Source organism: Schistocerca cancellata, chromosome 4 (assembly GCF_023864275.1).
Source record: "Schistocerca cancellata isolate TAMUIC-IGC-003103 chromosome 4, iqSchCanc2.1, whole genome shotgun sequence".
Lineage (NCBI taxonomy): Eukaryota > Metazoa > Arthropoda > Insecta > Orthoptera > Acrididae > Schistocerca > Schistocerca cancellata.
Genome location: NC_064629.1, coordinates 22,024,699 through 22,047,643, shown reverse-complemented (window position 1 = coordinate 22,047,643; position 22,945 = coordinate 22,024,699). Strand labels below are relative to the sequence as shown.

The 22,945-nt window shown below is 37.1% G+C and overlaps 1 protein-coding gene and 1 non-coding gene across 3 annotated transcripts in view; one reads left to right on the top strand and one right to left on the bottom strand.

Moving 5' to 3' along the window:
* Positions 1–4,489: 4,489 nt before the first annotated feature.
* The window catches only part of LOC126183611 (golgin-84-like), a 104,661-nt gene continuing 86,205 nt past the window's right edge, over positions 4,490–22,945 (top strand). Inside the window, exons 1-2 of one of the 2 annotated variants that reach the window (XM_049925721.1) lie at positions 4,490–4,817; positions 4,894–5,026. In XM_049925721.1, the coding sequence (XP_049781678.1) occupies positions 4,678–4,817; positions 4,894–5,026 (273 nt within the window). In that variant the 5' untranslated portion in view covers positions 4,490–4,677. The remainder of the gene's footprint in view (positions 4,818–4,893; positions 5,027–22,945) is intronic. The other variant, XM_049925722.1, reaches the window with a different exon arrangement.
* Positions 13,381–13,452, bottom strand: Trnaw-cca (transfer RNA tryptophan (anticodon CCA)). The gene has a single exon. It is a non-coding gene; the product is annotated as a tRNA-Trp (tRNA).

Here is a 22,945-nt window from a genome sequence, read left to right as displayed (position 1 = left end):
GGGCAACTTACTTCTACAGACATGAGCCATTAGCCGAAAGGTTTGTGTGTTGAAGTTTCACCTGTGACAGTGAGGAGGAGGCTGTTTGAATGTGGTTTAAAGGCATGCCGACCATGGAAAAAAACGAAAATCACACCTGCCATGAAAACCAAAAGATTGAAATGGGCTAAACAACTTCAGGAGTGGACAAGTGAGGACTACGCTAAGGTATGTGCAATGATATAGTTAATTAAGTGGGTCTGATCTCTAACATTAGGAGTTTTGGCTTGAAACTGTGATGTTTTAATGATACTAAAGAAATGCACATAAGAATTTTGGGACTGTTGAGGTCTCTTATGCTGCTATTCCCATCTTTTCTAATTTGCTATTTTGTGCACATGCTTCAGTTCTGCTTCAGTGATGCATTAGTGTTCACTGGAATCGAAGAAAGCAGCCAGTATGTTCGTTGCATTCCTGGAGAACAGTTCAAAGCTGAGTATGTGCAGCAATGTGTGAAGCATCCAGCTTCCATTATGGTCTGGAGTGTGATGTCTGTGAAAGGTGCTGGCAAATTACACATTGTTGAAGGGTCAACGAGGCAAGAACAATCTAAAGAAATCCTTGGAAAGGAACTTTTCTCCCAAATAAATGAGTGGTTTCCTAATAAGATGCCATTTTTATGCATGATGGGACACCTTGCCACAAAGCCAAAAGTGTTTCCAAGTATTTGGAAGAAAAGCAACTGAAAGTGTTGCTATGGCCAGGGCATAGCCCTGATATGAACCCAACTGAAAATTTATGGCCTACTGTAAAACATAGGGTAAGGAAATTTACAATAACCACCAAACAAGATCTCATGGAGGAACTGGAGGAAATCTGGTACCATGACAATGACATTAAAAAGACTTGTGAAAATATAATAAAAACTATGCCAAGCAGGACAAAAATGTATATTAAGAAGAAAGGCATGCATACAAAGTGTTGAGTGCACAAATATATTCTGTTTGTGGATGTAAATGTGTAATAAATGTAAAGTTTTGTAAACAATGCCTTTAGTCTAATAATTTGAACACGTCTGTAGACCTAAAGTGACATAATTTGTTATAAACATATAGACACTGTCTATAACCTTTCTCTATGCTCCAGAGTGTCTTCAGACATAAAACAGGAAAATTGTGGAAAATGGGTGCAAAATACGTGAAATTGAAGAAATCACGAAAAATATGGAAAAATGCGTAAAAGTGGATGTACTTATATATCTGCCAGGGTGTGGTCTCTGCTGGTGTCACGTAATATTGTTATTAAACAAATACACACATCCTTTCCCTTATGCCGTCCAGCTCCCTTGAACATAAGCGTCCAAGTTAAAGAAAAAGACGAAGGTGTGGCAGTGGTACATGATATTCATTGGTCCAGATAGGATTGAAGTTCTCAGGGAGGATGGGAGGGGCTGGTGATTCCACTTTGTGACCTTGATCAATTCCTGGTAGTTCCCCTGGGATATGGAGTAGGGAGCACCAAGGAGGCCAACTAGGTAACCTGGCTCCAGATGTGTAACATAACACCAGATGTGACAAGATCGTTGTTTTGCCATTAACCGGCACTGTTGTCATACTACTACTACGCTAGCGTACTGAAAAGATTGCCTCAGAAAATTCTGAAGAAGAAATCAAACTTGTGGCAATGTACCGTCTCAATCATCTCTGATAATTCGCAACTTTTATGTAGAAAAAATCATGTGATTGTTTTCTCACAGCCAATTTACTTCATAGACTTTCTTCTACGTGTGTTTTTCTTTTTCCCAAGGTTACGGTCACGTCTGAAAAGATGCCGTCTCCACATTATTGATGACGTTAAAAATAATTCGTCGTGAGCACTAACGGACGGACATTCCAAAAGACGTTTTCAGCACTGTGAATCGACGTGGAAATACTGTGTGAATGAAGGAGGAAAGTACTTATGAAAGGAACAAGGACCAAATACCTGCAAGGTGAATAATCCTGTTACCCAAAAAGTTCCGTTTTATTCTATACTCATCTCATACAGTGAACAACATCTGCCCCCTACTGTCCATGACAAACCAAGCACAATGTGATGTCACAGACCATCTTCTGCACAGATCTTCAATGAATTTATGCCTCACGCACACCAGCTCAGTGTATTTATGGCACAATGTAACAATAACACTGCTGCATGATGTTAAGATGCTTGCAGGCTTTCTGTTTACACTGTATTCGGTATATTGTATAGTGTCCAATGACTAATTAGTGCCCAAAAGATTTTTGATTTTATTTAACTCGCATTCCTCAGTTTATTGACGTAGAAGTTTTTTTATGTCTCTTTACCATGTCCTGCAAATCAGTTTTATACTGTATTTGCTCTGCATTTTTATGAAAGTTTTTGCAAAAATCACCAAATCTTTTCTTTCACAAATATTTGCCCTTCTTTCTCTTCTCCTTTTTGACAATCTGGAGCTCCTTAACAACAAACTGGCGTTTTCTGACATTTATTTTCTAGAAATGTGCTGTAGGCAACTGATGATCGCTTGGAATTCATGACTATATGCTTGGATGTCAATCAAGCCAAATCAAAAATCTTAAAATTTATATTATTTTCTTAATATAGTTCGTGCTGAAGTGTAAATTTAATGAGATATTACAATAATTTCAGCTACAGAGTTGTTTCAAGACCATTGTATGTAAGTAAATTGTGCACTCACAAAATGTTCACAAATAATTATTTTTTACAGTTATTTCACTTTACTGGAGTTTTTGGCTATTTTCTAAAGCTATCAAAATTGACTATTTTCAGCAGTCTATATGAATTTCAATATGGGGTAGTGTTATAGTAGTGGTCATTAGGTTTCATCAAACATCTGTCAAAATTTCCATTACAGTATTAGTCTAACAGATATAGTTATTAAACTTTTAGATTAGAGGGAAACAAAGGAAGGGAAAGGTGAAGGTCGAACACAACAAGAACGTCGCTCTAGGAACCATCAGAGTAACAATAGTAAATTGTCGTAGCTGTGTTGGTAAAGTATCAGAGCTCCAAGCCCTAATAGGAAGCACAGACGCTGAAATCGTTATAAACACTGAAAGCTGGCTAAAGCTGGTGATGAGTTCAGCCCACATTTTTGCGAATGACCCAGCGGCGCATGGGAAGGATACATATGGTTGGCAGTGGCGTGTTTCTTGCTGTTAGAAGTAGTTTATCTTGTAGCAAAATTGAAGTAGACAGTTCCTGTGAGTTAGTATGGCTAGAGGTCATTCTTGAGAACCGAAATAAAATAATAACTGTACCCTTTTATCGACCTCCCAGCTCAGATGATACAATTGCTGAAAGGTTCAAAGAAAACTTGAGTCTAATTTCGAACACGTACCTGACTCATGCAATTACAGTTGGTGGTGACTTCAATTTACCCTCCATATGTTGGCAATAATACATGTTTAAATGCGGAGGTCCGCACAAAACATCATCCTAAATTGTGCAAAACTCATTATCTGAAAATTATTTCGAGCAGTTAGTTCATGAGCCCACTCGAATAGTAAACGGATGTGAAAACCCACTTGACTTCTTAGCAACAAATAATCTTGAGATAATAACGAGCTTCAAAACGGATACAGAAATTAGTGAGCACAGGGTTGTCGTAGCTAGACTGAGTACCGTAACTGACAAATCCACCAAACATAAATGAAAAATATATCTGTTCAAAAAAGCAGATAAAAATTCGCTTGATGCCTTCCTGAAAGACAATCTCCACTCTTTTCGAATTAACAATGTAAGTGTAGACGAGATGTGTATTTAATTCAAAGAAATAGTGTCGACAGCAATTGAGAGATTAATACCAAATAAATTAACAAACAACGGAGTTGGTCCCCAATGGTACACAAAACAGGTCATAATACTGTTGCAGAAACAACGAAAAAAGAATGCCAAATTTCAACGAATGCAAAATCCCAAAGATCGGCGAACTTTAATTTAGTGTGGACTTCAATGTGACATGTGTATAATAGTTTCCACAACGAAACTTTGTCTCGAAATCTGGAAGAAAATCCAAAGAGACTCTGGTGTTATGCTGCTGCTGAACTCATCACAGAGTCATACGAGCAGTCAGAGTCATATTATTTGCTAAAGTAGAGAGCAGTGAAACGGTTAAAGTAATTTTGTTATCGTTTACAAATGATGTGCTATTTCTTGTTAGTTAGATCAAATAGCCTATGGTTAGATATAAATATTATACGAAAGCCATTTCGGCACACGATTATCAGTCTTATTATTTAACCCTTTTGCCAACACGACGAATAAATGAACGCAAGAGGCCAAAGAAGTGTGCAGGCTAATCATCAGAGCTTAAGCAAGTTCACTTCTTGCAGCATAGATTTACGAAAGGATTGAATTCAGTTAACTCACGACCTTTCATTGCGTACATAGTTTCGCCAGTAATCATTGCACTGAGTAGACCAGCTGCCGAAGTATGTATTAAACACAAAAGTGTGAAGACTATCTTTGATGTTAATTTGTTTGATATGAAAATGGGTGTATGTGGCTAATAAGTTGACAGGGAGTGATTTGTTGAGTTTTGGATTTGTTTACGTTCAGGAAAAACGTCAAAATTTGTGATTTAAAATGATTTGTAGGTAGCTACTGCTTAATACAAAAGGTCAACAATAGCAGCTAGCACATGACATTCGTTCAATGGCGTGGTTTAAAGATTTAGCTGGAAAAGCTGAAGACCTATTGAATCAAATAGACCAAAATGCGGCGGTTGCTTTCCAAAATGAAAAGAAAGAGAAGATGAACTCGCCATCTCCAACGTGGGAGTCATTTCAGTCTGGGTACAAACAAATTCATTTATTCCATGTCAACGTTACCATCGTGAAATATGTCAATTTGTAATTGAATTTTTTTCAGCAGTTTGAGTTGTGAACTGGCAGAAACAAAGGATTCATATCAGGAAACTGATGCACTTGCAATCGTTGTTGACTCCGGTTCCACGACTTCAGAACAGATTCTTACCACAGAACCGTATGAAAATGGATTTGAGGTATGTTAGTGTCTAACAAATCTCAGTAACTATTATCTCCATTCCAGTGTCCAAAGTAATCTATACAAAAAAATGTAGCTACGCGATAAGTGGGGCGTAAAAAACACAATTTGAACAGTTTGAATAACCAGAGTACTCTTGTTTTTAATAACTGTGAAATTGTGGCTCCAGTGAGATTACCATACAGCAAATGAATCCCCCACCCCTAGCCGAATCATGTGCTGCGATGGCAAGATACCATACTTGTAATTGAAATGTCATCACTTAAAGTCCCACTCTGGACCCCCAGATTTATGTTTTACAAGATTTCTGTAAACTGGTTAAGGCGAGTTCTGGGATGATTCCTTTGAAAGGGCAAGACTGGTTTCCTTCCGTATCCTTTCCCAATCTGATCTTTAGCTCTATCTCAAAAGACCTTTTTGTTGGTGGGAGTTTAAACACTGGCCTTCCACCCTCCTCCCCCCCCCCCCCCCCTAGATAAAACTTTCATTTTCCCACAGCATAGCATGGAAACGATTTATTTGCCTGTAAACAATAAATTGACTGTAGATTAATGGCCAAGTCATTACTATTGATTACTGCCTGGACCGTAATCACTGCAGCTGGGCAACAGTGGTTGAAATATAGAAGCGCGTAGGATAGGTAACAGTTGATTCAGTAACCTTTTTTATGTAGAATATCTCTTGCATTTATCAGTTTCTATTCATGGTGATTTTTATTATTGTACATTATTTCTATACAATCACTTATTGTGCACTATGTATGCTATATTTTTCATAGGTTACTAGAAAAACATAACTGAAAGGGCTCAGTGTTATCCCATGACTTGGGGTTACATTGACCCTTCAATTTTTTTTGTATATAAACACAGGCACAGTGGTCCAAGGATAAATAGTAGTGCCGTGCAGTATGAGTATGACCCTGCGAAGGGATCTCAATGATCTCCATTGAAAACTGAATGTTTTGTAAAATGTTAAGATAGATATTGGTGAAAAACACATTTCTATTAATATGATTATCAATCCTTTATTTGAAACACACTACAAAAACTTCTATTGACAAAATACATTAAACTTATTAATTATTAAAATCCTACCTGGAAATTTATACAGAATTCTATGCTCATCAGCCTGTAGCTCCAGTGGAGGCAGCTTCCCAATTGCATCACAGAATGGGACAGTGAATACACTGATGAGCCAAAACATTATGACCACTTGCATAATAGCGTATTTGCCCACGTTTGGAATAAAATACATATGTCTATACACAGTGCGTGTAATTTGCATAATTAATGGGCCGCTAATTTGCGTGCATGCTGATGGGCTTTGATAGTGATCCAGATGGGCTCCATAGGATTTACATCAGGTGAATTTGATTGCTGAGACGACGACTTGAGTTCATTATAATGCTCTTCAGGCCACTGTAGCATGGTTCTGGCTCCAAGAGACAGACAGTTATACTGCTGAAAGATGACATCGCCATTGGGGAAGACATCAAGCATGTAGGGATGTGGGTGGTTCACAGCTGTCAGTGTGTCTTCGATTACTATCACAGGTCCCATGCAAGTACAGGAAAATGTCTCCCATAGCATAAGACTGCTCCCACCAGCGTGCGTTCATGGCACACTGCACGTTTTCAGCTGATGTCCACCTCATTGAGGGCATTTGTAGAGACAAGCAGTGACCTAGTATAGCAAAAATGTGATTCACCTGAAGAGCCAACATATTTCCACTGATCGACGGTTGAATGCCGATGGTCCTGTGGCCGCTGCATTCATAATTGACTACGTCGTTGAATCAACATGCGAACACGTAGACGTAGTTTGCTGTGGAGCGAACAATGTACTTGTGCATACACCAGCACTGTGCTCTTTGGGCAGGGGTGCCACAGATCACCATTTGTCCTACTTTACAAGCAGACAAGCCTTCAAACCCACATTCTGTGAAGAGTCGTGGACATCCAACCATTTAGAACCTAGTGGTACTTTCACTGTCCTCCTAACTCTTTCTGTAGATGCTCATGAGAGCAGCACGTTGAACATTCAACCAGCTTCACTGTTTTCGAGGTACTCGTTCACAGTCTCTTCATACTAATAATCTGGTCTTTGTCAATGTCGCTTATCTCAGTGAATTTCCCCATGTGCAGCCCGTATCTTCACTAGGGTGCTCCCCCATCTGTGTCTGCTCCACTTACATACTTTTGTTACTGCATCATGTGCCCGCAACACCACCAGGCAGTGTCCAATGTCACAGTGGCCAGTGGTCATAATGTCTTGGCTTATCAGTGTATTTCTTTTGGACTAACTGTAGTTTTCATTGAGGCAGTAGAGTTATGCCCCATAACTTCAAATAACTTTTCCTTTGTTGTGACTTTTAGAATTACACAAATATAGTGATAAGTTCGCTTCCTCCTTTTACCCCCAACTACTTTCACCATATCAAAGTCAGTTGGAGAAAGATCTTGAAACTCACACTTAATGAGCAGGAAATCTTTGGCAGCAGGATTGTCTGAAGGATCAAAATCACTTTCATCAGTTCCCAGAGTCTCTGGCTATTTCATTACACCAAGGTCATCTTCTGATGAAGAATCACCACACTTTTGGAAGAGATATTTCATGACCATTGAGAGTCATTCACTTGCTGCGAATGACTTAGAACACCCAGTCTGAGGATCATTTGTACTTGCAGACAATTTGAATCTTTTATGCAGTGCAGACACATTTTCATTTGATGATCCTTTGAAAAATTTTGGACCAATGTTTAATGCATGGACAGCTAAAACCGTTTTACCAGGGCTTGTATTAATTTTCTTTCTTTTTATATTTGAAAGCGCTATTGGTTTTTTCTTTTCATGTAGAGACTGTAAATAAGAAATCAGAGATTCAGCTAGAGCTTCATTTTTCTCTTCTGTATCCTATTCATGTTGGAGTTTAGAGGGTACAGCTTCTTATTTGAGTGGAAATATGCCATGTGCCTTGAACACATTTTGGAGATTCGTCTTAATCATACCTTCTAGGGTATTTATGAGGTCATTAAGAAGGGTTGCATTGCATTTGTTACAGCTGAGAATTGTGGATTGCTAATTTTTAAAATTGGTTAGTATTTTCCTCCAGTGAGTCTTCAAAGAATGAAACAACCTGTAAGCAAAGGTTGTGTTAAATGAGTTGTGTTGGCTGGGATACACAGAAATTTTGTCATGTCATTTCCTTCACATAGCTGAAGAACTTCACTTGCGAAATGTGAACTTAGGTTGTCTCCTATCATTATCTTTGTTCAAGGCAGCCTCGTAGCATGAAGAAGCAGCTCTTTTTCAAACCAGTCTGTAAATATTACATTGTCAAAGCAACCATGTTGAGTTCTGTTATAGTGTGTTTTGTCTCTGCAGCACCATTCGTTGCAACAGGGTGCACCCTTTGGTTCTCCCAGAGTCCAAGTATCATATAAATTTTCACTTTTATAAACAACATAAACTGGAAACAAAACACCAGAAGCAGACCCTCACATCATAATAGTTATGAATTTATTTATTTATCCATCCATAGACGATGCAAATTTTATGGGTGTTGTCAGCATATTAATGCATAAAATACAGACACGGAGATACCTAAATGTACACAATTACAAACATAAACAATTACATAAATTTTTTGCCTTACTGAGTTACCCATTTGGACACTGGATTTAACTATTCTATTGAACATATTGTAAGATGCCTCTTAATTTCAGTAATTAATCATTAACATAATTGTCAACAAAACTTATTCATCATTTTAGGTAATCCTTTATGGTATAAAAACACTTTTCTGACAAATAGTGTTTTTAGGGTATTCCTGAAAGCATGTATTTCACTATAGTCTTTGTTCCCTTGTGATAGTTTATTGTATAGTTTAATTCCATTGTATAGCACACTGTTTTGGGTTTTTGTTTTGTTTTTTCTATTTAGATGTAAGTGGCTGTTGGATATGTGGTTCCATGTTTGTGTAGAGATCTTTTCATTGGGTACTGATCAATGTTTCTTTTAATGTGGATCACTGTTTGCAAAATGTACTCACATAGAACAATAAAGATTCCCATAGATTTAAAGAACTCAGTGCAGTGATTTCTCTTGCTACTTTTTGTAATTCACACAGCCCTTTTTTGTAGCTTAAAGACTGTTTGTCTGTTCTGCTCATTTGTTCCCCAGAACATTATCCCATTACTCATCACAGAATGAACATACACAAAATACGTTGTTCTGGTACATGAACTACTACATACAGAATTTATTATTTTAAATGCAAAGCATGTTGAAGCTATTTGTTTCCCTAGGACAGTAACATGTTCAGTCCATTTTAGTTATGTGTCACCAAGCACCCCTACTAATCTTGTTTGTGATACACGTTCTGTGAGCTCATCTTCCACTTTTTAAAATTGAGTTTAAGTTTTCTGCTTATGTGGAAACTAACACTGTGTTTTTTTTTTTTACATTTAAAGTTCATTTGTCTACCCACCTGCATAAATATATGAGTTTCTTCAGTTTTGTCCTTTTGTATAATTGGTGATGTTTCACTGATTAGAATGTTACTGTCATCAGCAAACAGTACTGCTACACCATGTTTGACACTTGGGGAGAAATCGGGTCAACGGAAGCATCCGATTCCACCCGTCGTGTTTGACCCATGACGTAAGGCTGCTGTGGTGTGTGACGTCACTGTGGCGCGACGTTTAGTTTGTGCGTTTCGCGTGTTTGTAGGTATCATGTTGATGCGGTTGGTGGTGCTCTCTGGTGGTGTGTTTGGGGGTTTCGTGTTAGGTGGTGTTGTGGGTTTAGTTTGCACTTGCCGTGTGTTTGTAGGTGGCGTTTTGCTGGGGGTCTGTGGTGCTCTCTGGTGGTGTTTGTGGGTTGCGTGTTGTGTGTAGTATTGGGTTCATTTGACTGGTAGACATTGATTGGTTTTGTCGTGCTGCTGATTGTGTGTGTGGAATATTTTGCAGTGAGTTGATGGTGTAGTTTTTTTTATGCGTAAGTTACTGTAGTGTCATTTTCGGTTGGCCGTGTGTGAATTTTTTATATTAATGTTGTTATGTCTCTGTTAGGTATGGATATGACCCAGAAGATTAATAGTTTTCAGTTATGGAGGCTTATGGGTGACACTCCCTTGCTGCTTATACATTTCCTGCAACTTTTCGGTCTTTTGGCTGAATTCATGTGGTGTTCGTTGTGTGGAGAACCTATGAGGCTTACCAAAGTTGCGGCATCTCGGACCAGGGACTGCTATATGTGGAGATGTCGGAGGGATAACGTATAGTGCTCTATACGTCAAGGTTCCTGGTTCGAGAAATCTAGGTTGGGCATGCTTGAGATTGTGTTGATGAGTTATCATCTGTGCACATTAGGTGGGTGTGAGTGAGCGAACAGTGCTTGACTGGTATTCTTTTTGTCATGAAGTTTGTTCAGAATATATTAAATACAGGGGTAAGTTGGGTGGGCCTGGGATAGTTGTAGAGGTAGCTGATTCTGTGCTTTTACCAGGCCTGAATCCAAACTGTTCTTTACACGAAAGACTGTACTTTGTTAGGTACCCAATGAGTCTAATTTTCATTATGGTTTCCATTGCTTTTGAAAGTGATGACAGTAAAGAGATGGGCCTATAATTTTCTGTATATTTGGGGTCGTCTTTCTTATGTAGGGGCAGAACCTTTGCATGCTTTAGTGCCTGTGGGAAGCAACCTATGGTGACTGATTCATTTATGATGTGCATTAAAGGGTCTTTGCACTGTTTCAGCAAGCACACAGGCACTTGATTTGTACCTGCTGAGATTTTATCTCTTCAGTTCTGAACAACATTGCTTATTTCGTATGAAGGGGTGAGTCGCAACATCATTCTGTAGAACATGTTCAGTGTTTGTACATTTATTGTGGTACCATTGTGCTGTAATTGTATGTTCACCTGTTTTGTCTTTTTTATTATTTCTTTGTGTTTGGTGACATTCCAGGCTGCTTTTATTTTGTTTTCTGCCTTTTCTGCAATTTTATCATTTTGAGACCTTTTTGCTGTTACTAAAATTTTTCTGCATATATTTTTGAAATTCAGGGTCATTTTGGTTTTTTTTTTTTTATGCTGCTGAGATATTTGAGTGCTACAGAGGATTTTTTTATCCTGTTGGTCACCCATTTACTTTTGTTTTGTGCTTTAGTGACTTGTAGTACTTTTGGAAATACATTTTCGAAACTGAATTTAAATTATGATAGAAACTTTGAAAACTTCCTATCTGTACTAGTCTCCGTGTACATTTTTTCCCATGTTCCATTGTTCACTTGCATGATAAATTCGACCCGTTTTTGCTTAGAGAAGACCCTTCTATACATGAATATTTTAGTTTTGTATTTAACAGCTATGTTGAATTTTGAGAGCTGACTGGAATGGTGTGAAAGGCACAGGTTACTTACAACAACGTCACAATTTTCTTTCTCCAAGTCAGTCAGTATTAGGTCAGTGATTTATGCTGAATGCTTAGTTAACCTTGTGGCTGTGTTAATCAATGGAGATATTCTATAGCTGTACGTAATGTTCAGAAATGTGTTGCAGAATCCATCTGGGTTCAATGTGTTGATGTTGAAGTCCCCCACAAATGATAATTTTACCCCAAGGCTTAGTAACTCGGATTAACTTTGTTATGAACATATCCATGTCACCACTGAGAGAATACATAGTATTGTTATTCTTTGGCCGTAAATCACTTAATTGCAGGATGTCCTTCCATCTGAACTGGCAGAAACTGGAAGACTTCAAGGTGCCAATGTTTCCGGGCACTGCCACTAAAATTAATAATAATAATAATAATAATAATAATAATAATAATAATAATAATAATACTTGGATTAGGCATTTTCATTAGATATTTAAGCATATGTCATGTGTATGTCTCAGTTTTGCTGCCATAGATTCAAGGTACAAAGTATTTCTGTAGTGGGTAAACTATGTGAGGGAGATGATGATCACACATTTGTTTCACAAGCTGTAGCCCCCACCACGTGTCATGCATTAATGCTAGTATTTTTTTTTTTTTTTTTTTTTTTTTTTTTTTTTTTTTTTTTTTTTTTTTTTTTTTTTTTAAAGAAAAGGGAAGTTGTGTAATCAGTATTTCGGTCATATGAAATAGTGATAAGAGTAATGATCTTTTAAAAATAACATATTTTTATGATTGAAACACAACTGAATCTTTCCCATTTTTGCCTACACCAATGTTCTTTTATGCAAACAAATTAGCTATCAGTAGTCTGCAGTTCCACTTCTAGCTGTTGCACTTTATTTCTTAGGGACTGGATAGTTTGGTGGATAATTGAAAAACACAGAGCAGTTTTACCATGGAGACTTCTCATTTCTCTTGTCTTTGTTTAAAAAATTCATTTGGATGATGATGAGCTATAGTTTTCTTGTCATTCATTTCAATATCCACTGTTGTTTCTGCTGACTCCTCACATTTTTTGCGTGTTTTGCTGCAACTGCAGATGGTTCTGTCGCTTCTACCTTCTTTTGAGGTGTTTTTTGTTGTTCCTGTTGGGTCTGGTGATGGTGTTGTGACTGTGGGTTTGGTTTTGAAGATTTTAAGGTGGTTTTTTAAAATCAGGTTTGCCAGATATTCTTTTCCCAAGCCCTTCAAGTGTAGTTCGTGTTGTGTGCGGAATCTATGCCCTATATTACTCACGTCAGTGGATTTAACATTTTTAATGTGTTTGCACATTTTACCAAACTGATTATTGGCAATTTGTATCTCTTTATTAACACACGACTGCCTCATAAGATCACGGTGATGTGGAATATTCACAATTATAACATTTATATGTGTGAGACTTTTCAGACACTAAGATCGCACATAGAACTCACTGTTTTGTTTTTGTATATGTCGTTAGAACCTCCCAAAGGTATGACAAAGTCTTTATCGTGTAGACTTTTTTGCATCAGTAGATTTCTCTTATTTTATTTGCAAGATCACAACCGTGGCTGTTTGAAAGCACAAACAGTTAGCTATCGGATTGCACAGCCTGGAAGTAGTTTTGTGTCATTTCACTAAACACTTCAGCCCAAGCGAGGTGGTGCTTTGGCTAACACACTGGATTCACATTCAGGATGACAGCTGTTCAAATTCAAGTCCGGCACCCTGATTTAGGTTTTCCACCATTTCACTAAATCACTTCAGACTTCTGAAAGGGCATCGCCGATTTCCTTCCCCATTCTTCCCTAATCTGAGCTTGTGCTCCATCTCTAATGACCTCCAGAATGAGATTTTTCACTCTGTCGCAGAATGTGAGGATGATGTTTGGTTTGTGGGGCGCTCAACTGCGTGGTCATCAGCGCCCGGAAAATTTCATTGTGACCCCGACGTGATTTGAACACGCAACCTTCTGATCTGGAGTCAGACGCGCTACCGTTGCGCGACGGAGTCGACGTCGCAGAATGTGAGCTGATATGAAACTTCCTGGCAGATTAAAACTGTGTGCCAGACCAAGACTTGAACTCAGGACCTTTGCCTTTTGCGGGCAAGTGCTCTACCATCTGAGCTACCCAAGCACGGCCCATGCCCCGTCCTCACTGTTTCACTTCTGCCATTACCTCGTCTCCTACCTTCCAAACTTGCCTGCGAAAGCCAAAAGTCTCGAGTTCGTGTCTCGGTCCGGCACACAGTTTTAATCTGCCAGGAAGTTTCTAATGACCTTGTTGTTGATAGGACAAACACTAATCTCCTCCTCCGTGAACATTTCAGCCCAACTTTGGGTCGGTAGAGTCTCACTGTCCACTTTCACGCTGGTTTTTTTATTTGTCAGTGTCAATAAATTTTCTTCTCCTGCTTCATGCACATTGTCCTTTCCCTCTTCATCTCATTCATGAGAACTGCATAGATCTGCACTTCTACAGTTGTTGTAGAAAGTACTCGAAATAAGTTTCAAGTGCAAAACTTATGTTACTTTCACAGTTTTTTTGGTTTAACACATTTTTCTTGCTGTTGTTGCATGTCACATTTGTTCACTTTTCCATATCTTATGTAAATTTCAATGTGTTCAGTTCACATTTCTCAAGCTGTAATTTCGTGGTATCTGTTTTGAAAGTACTGACAATAAACTGTAAACTGGTTGTGTGTTCATTCAGTTTGCTAATTTCGTCCTTACAGTTTTCGCACGGGTTCTTTATAACAGCAAAATTGGTGTTCTCTCTCTCTCTCTCTGTCTGTCTCTGTCTGTCTGTCTTTTTCTTTTTTTTTTTTAAAAAAAGATACATTCGTAACTTTTACCCTTGCTGCTTGATGATTTGGTATTACTGACAACACAGTCAGGATATGTAACTCCACAGCGAATTCTTCCCAGTTCATCTCATAGATTAGATTCTTCATAATTAAATACATTACAGACTGGTATATCTTTGGAAGTTGTTTCCAAATTGAAATATTTGATGAGTTGATCTTTTGTCACTTGTGCCTTGCTGCGACTAAGATTGATTGCAATCCACGATGTGAGGATAACCTTATTTCATTTGATAAATGTATGGGCCAGATCATTACTTGTATAGTTATTCTGGAATCATCTTTCATTGTGTCCAACTAGGTCTAGGAATGTTGTTGTTATAACTGTAATATCTGTAATAAGCAATGGAATCCCCCAACTAGCTCTAGTGGCAATAGAATTTGCTGGTATAGATTTTTCTTCTGATGTTAGTACACTTCTATTTCCTACCTTAAATGGTCCATTGTTCCTTAAGTTGTTTTTCACTGCCTTTCCTTTTTTTTTATCTAGTCTCTTGGCAGCCAAATTTATTGTTTCTTGGCTATTTTTAATTAACAAGATCACTTCTTCCAGTGTTTCCATAACCATATTTAGGTACAGTCTTGCACCTGAAGACCTTTATTAAGTTCTAAGCAGTGCAGTTCAATTCTTAATTCAGTTATGGCTGTACTTTATCTATTCAGACTGACACTTTATTCTTTAACGTCATTGTCTAATAAAATTGTAGCCTATTGTGTCTATTCATTACAGTTAAAACACCAGTCTCAATCTAAAACTTCTGCAATAAACAGAACACTTGTAACAACAGAGACTGACCAAGACTGACTAAGAATTTAAATTCATTTTTACCCCAATCTTAATTTGTAAATGATGATTATAAATTACACTTTTGTTTTATGCTATATTTGGGCAAATACGTGTGGACTGAAGGAAATTCAGTGATAATATTTAAGGGGTCAGTGCTACCCTCTTTTAAATAACTGTGAATTTTTAATTGTTAAAATTGTTTGTACTGTTTACAAGGTCAGTTAGCTTCATTAAAATGTGTGAATCTGAACATATAAGAACCTGATAATGATTGAATTAACCATTTCTTCTGGGCCAAGAAAATTTTACCGAACTGAATTTATAAGCAGAAATGTAGGGCTCACTTAAAATTTTTTTTAACTATAATGTGTTTTGAATTTTATTTTAAAGTGCATGAATTCAAATCAACAAATACCATTGTATTATAGTATAATTTTTATTTTCAAGAAGATATAGAAGTTTATCCAGATATCGAAAGAAAAGGGTAAATTGACCCAAGGGTCAGTGTTACCACCTGGGGGTCAGAATCATCCCAGTGACAGTAACTCCATTGTCAATAAAGAAGGGAGATTATGGTTTAACACACAGTCAGCAACTAGGTCATCAGTGATGGAGCTCTCTTGTCAGTTAACATGTTATCCAGAATATTTGTCTTGTTACTAAATTTACCATCAGCACATAATACCTAAAGGAGAGTTAGCAGCTATTGATTTGTATAAATTTTTACTAATTCTGTTTGATATTTATTGGTATCACTGAAGTGATGGGCCTGATCCAGCAGTATATGACAACAGTTGCAGGAAAAATTAAGACGTGGGTCCCAAGTAAAAAGTATTATGAAACCAAATGTAAATCTTGTCCAGGTCATAGAGGACATTAAGGCATTAATGATGAAAACCAGGTACTGGTAGTTGGGAGCAGTTAACAGCCTGCCAAGTATGTGAGGTATAGTATGAGAAGTGACCTGGTCACACCAGGAGCAGCAAATGTGCACACAAATTTTGAGTCTTGTTCAGGCTCTTCAGCAAGATGTATGAAGCTGTACAGCAAGTTAACTGGGAACCAAGAGAATTTCTGCAGGCTTCGGAGAGAATTCATGATATATCTAGCTCAGTTGATGCTGTTTTGAGATAGGAATACACGAAGAATGGCCTCTACCTTATTGGCTGAAGGGAAACAGGGTAGCGAATTTGTTAGCTGAGAGGATAAGTTGGCTCACAATCACACATGACAAAATTTCTCTCATAACTGATGCGTTGGGGTTCCTTTTTTATGTTAGAGCAGTTCATTCAGACAGATAGAATGGAATATGTTAAAATTCTACAGGAACAGAGAAGTTCCAGTGTCTATTTAATATCAAGCACCAAAATGTTAGAGGCTTAAAAAACCAAGTTAATGATCTTATTACTTAACATTGTGAACTAGAAAGTGGAAATTTAGTTGATTTACTTTACCTGCATGAGTACCATGTAAGAACAGGAATAGGCATGTTAAATGTTGAAGATTATAAATTACCAGCTTCCTATTGCAGAAGCAATATGGAGGCAGGAGTTGTCATATATGTGAAAAGTTCAAAACTAAAAGTGTAGGTAGCTTTTCAACAGAATGCCACATGAAAGCAGGTGTATGTGAAGTCATCATGCCTTACAAGAGGGTAAAGATTATTACACTTCACAGATCTCCACTGGGAATGTTTCAGAAATTCGTAGAAAAATTAGATATTCCCATTATGTCACCTGTTTGACAAAAGGAGACAAATAATAATTTATTGTGATTTCATTATTAACTTTTTGAAGGAGTCTGAACAAAACATGATGTAAAAATTTTACTTAACACTTAGCCTAACTTCATTTGTAAAGGTTATCACTAAAATTGTGCATGACAGTAGTACAGTATTCTTCTAGATAAACTGAAGTTGTATGGAATTGATGGTAGAGTCAACCAGTGGATAATGTCATATCTAACCAAAAGAATGCAGAAAGTTGTACTTTGTAATTCAACCACTATAATAAGGGGAGATTCCTCTGAGAGAAATCATGTACGGTGTTCCCCAAAGCTCAGTCTTGGGTCTGCTGTTGTTCCTCATGTGTAAATGATCTTCCATTTAATATAAAACAAGCAAAACTAGTTCTTTTTGCAGATGACACTAGCATTATAATAAATACAAGCATAAATACAGCAACAGAATAAATAGCAGACAATGTTCTTAAAAGTGGTTTTCTGCAAATGGTCTTGCTCTCAATTTTAAAGACACAACATATTCTGTTCTACACTAGAGGTACTACACTAGTGATAAGTCTAACAAATGCTGAGGAAATAATGAATAAGTCGGAAACTTCAAATATCTTTGGTGCCCTTACTGATCAGCATTTAAAATGGATAAAGTACCTTTTGGAACTCCTGAAACAACATAGTTCAGCCACATTTGCACTTAGAATCATTGCATATCTTGGGGAGAGACAGATTGATAAGTTATCATATTTTGCATATCTTCTGTCAGTAATGTCATATGGAATAATGTTCTGGGGCAACACATCTTTAAGAAAGAAAGTTTTCATTGCCCAAAAATGTTCTGTAAGAATAAGATGTGGTGCTGACCCAATGGCCATACTGTAAACATCTGTTTAAGGAGTTGGGCATTCTGACTACTGCTTCACATTAAGTTTATTCCCTCATGAAGTTAGTTGTAAATAATCCCCTGCAGTTCAAAAGGAGCAGTGATGTACATAATTACAATACCAGAAGGAAAAGTGACATTCTTACTCAACGTTAAGGTTGTCTTTATACGTAAAGTGGTGCACAATGCTGCAATTAATATTTTGGGTTACTTATCCAGTAATATAAAATGTCTGACTGACAAAAAGTAATATTTGGAAACAAATTGAAAAAGTTCTTCCTTGACAGCTCCTCCCATTCTGTAGAAAAATTTCTATTATTGTGAGTGTAAAAGGTGGTGTGTAGGATTTACTAAATCATATCTGTAGATTTAATAACAATAATAGTAATTATAATTGTTATAAATATGCAGCATTTAGCCATATTTATAAATTAATTTGCAATGTCAGTGTAAAACTACTCACTCCACATCATTACGATTTATCATGCAAATGATCCATGGAACATGAAACTAACGCTCTAATAGACATTTTTTGTATGTGAAGACACAGTCAAAGTTAGTGTTCATTCAACCACTTGTAAATGGATTATCAGATCATGAAGGACCAATTACCCATAACAGGCAATGTGATGAGCCTGAATCATTTGTTAACCAGGAATATCATTAGAATAGTTATTGAGCTCACAACAGACACATTTAGAAGGAATCTGGAAAGCATCATTTTGTGTCAGCTATATGATGCAGAAGGCACGTATTGTTAAATTAAATACAGTCTAAGTTAATTTTCTTTAAGCCTTCAGCAGCTGTCTCTCAGTGAAAACTGTGAACTATGTTACCAATAGTGTATCAAAGAAACCATAGATAACAAACTGCAGTAAAATACATGTAGGAAAGAGAGAACTGTACGAAATGTTAAAGATAAGCATATCTGTGCACTCTCTCTCTTTCTCTCTCTCTCTCTCTCTCCCATGTAAAAAAGGCATTTTTTTAATTGAGAAGAGTTATAAGAAAATCAAAATGCTTGTGTGTCATGTTAGTGATTAATAGGTTTGTAAATAAAATCAAAACAGTGTGAAGTGTAGTTAGAAAGGAAAGAGGAATCTAGCAGGGAACAAAATAATCTAGTAATTAACAATAATAACTAATGATACATGCCATCAAACATGTAGCAAACCTCTTTAACCTGCCAGTGGTCACTGCTAAAAATGTTACAATAGGTTGTGTGGATGATAGTTGTCACCCATTGAGTTTTTCAGTGTTATATGTTTACACAGTCTATTTTTATTAAAATGTATTATGCCATAATACGTGTTTAAAAACAAATTACACCTTAAAGTAGCTTTCAATTGTGAAACATAAAGTATGCAAACTTAGTAAACCATTGCAGTATATTTTGTAAAGGTAAATTAGACAATATACAAGTTGAATCTGATAAAACTAATAAACAGTCATTAAACTCTAAAACAGTTATCTGAGCAAACCCAATTTAGACACTTTTGCAGGACCTTCTGGTAATTTTATTTTTTGCTCGGGCACACGTGGCACCTTCACCTTGAACCTACAGGCCAGTATTCAGGATGACTGGATTTACCGTATTTACTCGAATCTAAGCCGCACCTGAAAAATGAGACTCGAAATCAAGGGAAAAAAAAATTCCCGAATCTAAGCCGCACCTGAAATTTGAGACTCGAAATTCAAGGGGAGAGAGAAGTTTTAGGCCGCACCTCCAAATCGAAACGATGTTGGTCCATTGTAATATGAGACACAATTTAGGTCGAATGAATGACGATACAGCTACAGTAGTTTGGTTCGAGTCGTAAGCTTAGCAGTTAAGCTATACCAGGTAGCCATTGCTATGCGTCAGGCACTCCGTCCATATTTATACGGGTACCCTTCCTTTTTCACGTGCTTCGTCTGGTTTGAATTGATTGTTTATTTTTCTTTGATATGATAAATGCCGTTCTCTTCGTTATAGGTGTTTACGTCACTCTAAGCTAAAAATGTATTACTATACTGTGTCATGCATTGTTTGTTGCATTCTGTGTTTACGGCCTCTCGCCCTCGCGGCATGGCTTGCTTTTGTGAACGCTACCGTCGCTTACAATTAAGAAAAAAAAGAGAGGAATCATCTCATTAGCGAAACAATGGCAAGAGACTGCTATTTGTTGTTACTTACAGTGCTGCTTGCTTTGATAATGATCAACAGGAACCAAATAATAGAATTCGTATGATGAATATGTTCTGAACGAGAGTTTAGCGAAACTTTTTCTCCGTTTGAAAATGTTTGCAGACGCCTCTTTAGTACATTACATTCTGCACAGAAATTAGAGTCATCTTAGATTTAAAAATCTAGTCAATTGCCGTGCTTCATTTCTGACTGTATCACTATTAGGCACAAGCATAATACGAATATAAACATGACATGATATGTATATTCTTCCGCGTTTGCTGTTGTCTCACTCTAGTTTCGTAGTTTATTAGGCAGACAGGTTTTAAATGAGATAGCAGCAAACACGAAAGAATACATGGCAAAGTGTTTATATTCGTATTATTCTTATGGTGAAGAGAATATTGCATGTGATTAACAATTCATAAAAGTTCCTATTAGCAACCATCTCTTCTCACAGGTAAGAAAAAATTCAGAACATAGAGTCGGCCATATTGACAAACATCCCAAACAGTCTTGCCAGTCGGATTTTCATAGTACATTGAAATGATGCTAAATTCGAAAATGAACAATACTTAATTTGTATTTACTTCATTGGATAATGTATGAAAATGCAGTGGTCGAAACTCGGGGCGGAGAAAAATGCTCGTCTTCAACCTTTTTTTTTTTTAAATTTATTTACTGACGCAGAGGTTTTGGCGACAGTATTTATCTTTGTGCCTGCAAAGCATGTCTGTGCAGCACTACATTTATTCGACGACAGAAGTTAGTTGTGGCGGCACCTACCAACATTTTTCAGAACTTCCGCTTGCTTTGCACTCGATTCTAAGCCGCAGGCGGTTTTTTGGATTACAAAAACCAGAAAAAAAGTGCGGCTTAGATTCGAGTAAATACGGTAGATACTTCTGTATTGACTAAATCATCATCTCTGTTCCTAATTTTGACTGGCACCAAAGGATTTTCAACTTGTTTCTGTATTTGCTGTGAAATCAGCTCCCAGCAAAATGATTTTGTAGAATCATCTCATTTGACTGTTGTATAGCCGTTATTCACTGAGTATATGCAGTGTGTTTATCCCAGACAAGTTCAGAAGATCAAAGAAAATAATGGCATGCCATCTCCTGTTCCTTGCCACTGAATAGTTTGCACAAAGCTGGTCCCACTACATCAATGCCAACTTTTGCCTAATTGTAAAAAGTGGCTATTACAGGTTTTCTTTTATTTCCAGAAGATGCACTGACTGAACCATCATCATCTATTGAATATATCTACATCTATTTGATTACTCTGCACCACAGTTAAGTGCCTGCCACTGCGTTTCGAACTATTTCTCTACTGTTCCACTCTCAAACAACATGCGAGAAAAACGAACAATTAAATCTTTCTCTGTGATTTCTGATTTCTCTTATTTTATTATGATCATCATTTTTACCTAAGTATTTGGATGCCAACAGAATATTTTTGCAATCAGAGGAGAAAGTTGATGATAGAAGTTTCACAAGAAGATCCTGCCACAATGAGAAACACATTTGTTTATATTATTGCCACCCTAATTCATGTATAACTTCTGTGGCACACTCTTCCCTATTTTGTGATAATAGAAAATGAGCTGCCCTTCTTTGAGCTTTTTCAATGTCCTCCGTCAGTACCATCAGATGCGGACTCAATACGGCACAGCAATACTCCTGAAGAGGGCAAACAAACATAGTGTAAGCAGTCTCTTTAGTAGACCTGTAGCAACTTTCTAAATGTTGTGCCAATAAGTCACAGCCTTTGGTTTGCTTTCCTCAAAATGTTGTCTCTGTGATTGTTCCAATTTAGGTTATTCATAATTCGAATCGAATTAGTTGAATTTACAGCCTCTAGATTTGTGTGAATCATCATGTAATTGAAATTTAGCAGATTTCTTTTAGTACCCATGTAGATAACTTCACACTTTTCATTATTTAGAGTCGATTACCACTTTTTGCACCACATAAATATCTTTTGTAAATCATTTTGCAATTGATTTTAATCATCTGATGACTTTCAAGACAGTAAATGCCAGTGTCGTCTGCAGACAAACTAAGTGGGCTGCCCAATATTGTCTCCTGTTTCATTTATGTAGATCAGGAACTGCAGAGTGCCTATAACAATTCCTTGGGGAACACCAGATATTACTCTGTTTTACTGGGTGACGTTCCATCAATTACTATGAACTGCGACCTTTCTGACAGGAACTCATGAATCTGGTCACACAATTGAGGCAATTTGGTTAGAAGACACTTGTGAGGAATTACGTTGAAAACCTGGAAATATAAAAATATGGAAATAATTTGACATCCTCTTGTGATAGCATTCTTTACTTTCTCAGAATAGAGAGCTGGTTATGTTTCACAAGAACAATATTTTCTGAATCTGTGCTGACTATTTGTCAGTAAATCATTTTCTTTGAGGTAGTTCATAATGTTCAAACAGAGTATATGTTCCAAAATCTTATTGCAAATTGTGTTTGTGGTATGGGTCTGTAATTCAGAATTACTCATATCTCCTTCCTTGGGTATTGGTGTGACTTGTGCAGTTTTCCAGTGTTTAGGTATGGATCTTTTGAGCAGCAAGTGGTGGTATATGGTTGCTGAGTACAGAGCTTATTTTATCAGCTTACTCTGAAAGGAACCTGACTGATATAAAATCTGGACTGAAGGCCTTGCTTTTATTAAGTGATATAAGCTACTTTGCTACTCTGAGGATATCTACTTGTAACCCAACATAAGTAATTTTTTTTGAAGTGATGCTTCCAGCAGAGGAATGCTGTAAAAACCAATTATCACTAGTAATGTTCCTATTAAAACTATAAATTGGGCTGGCAAGGCGAAGGACATCACTCCCAGCATTGCTGACTAAATAAGGCCCTGGTTCCTGTTTTCCACAATAAACTTCTAAATTCTTCATGTTCATTATTCTACAATCTACAAGTGCGAATACCTTTATACCATATTTGATATTATTATTATAATTATTGTCACTACTGCTATAAGAACCATCAAGAAATATCATTCCTGATCAAATGCGATAAAAAACCTGTAATGGG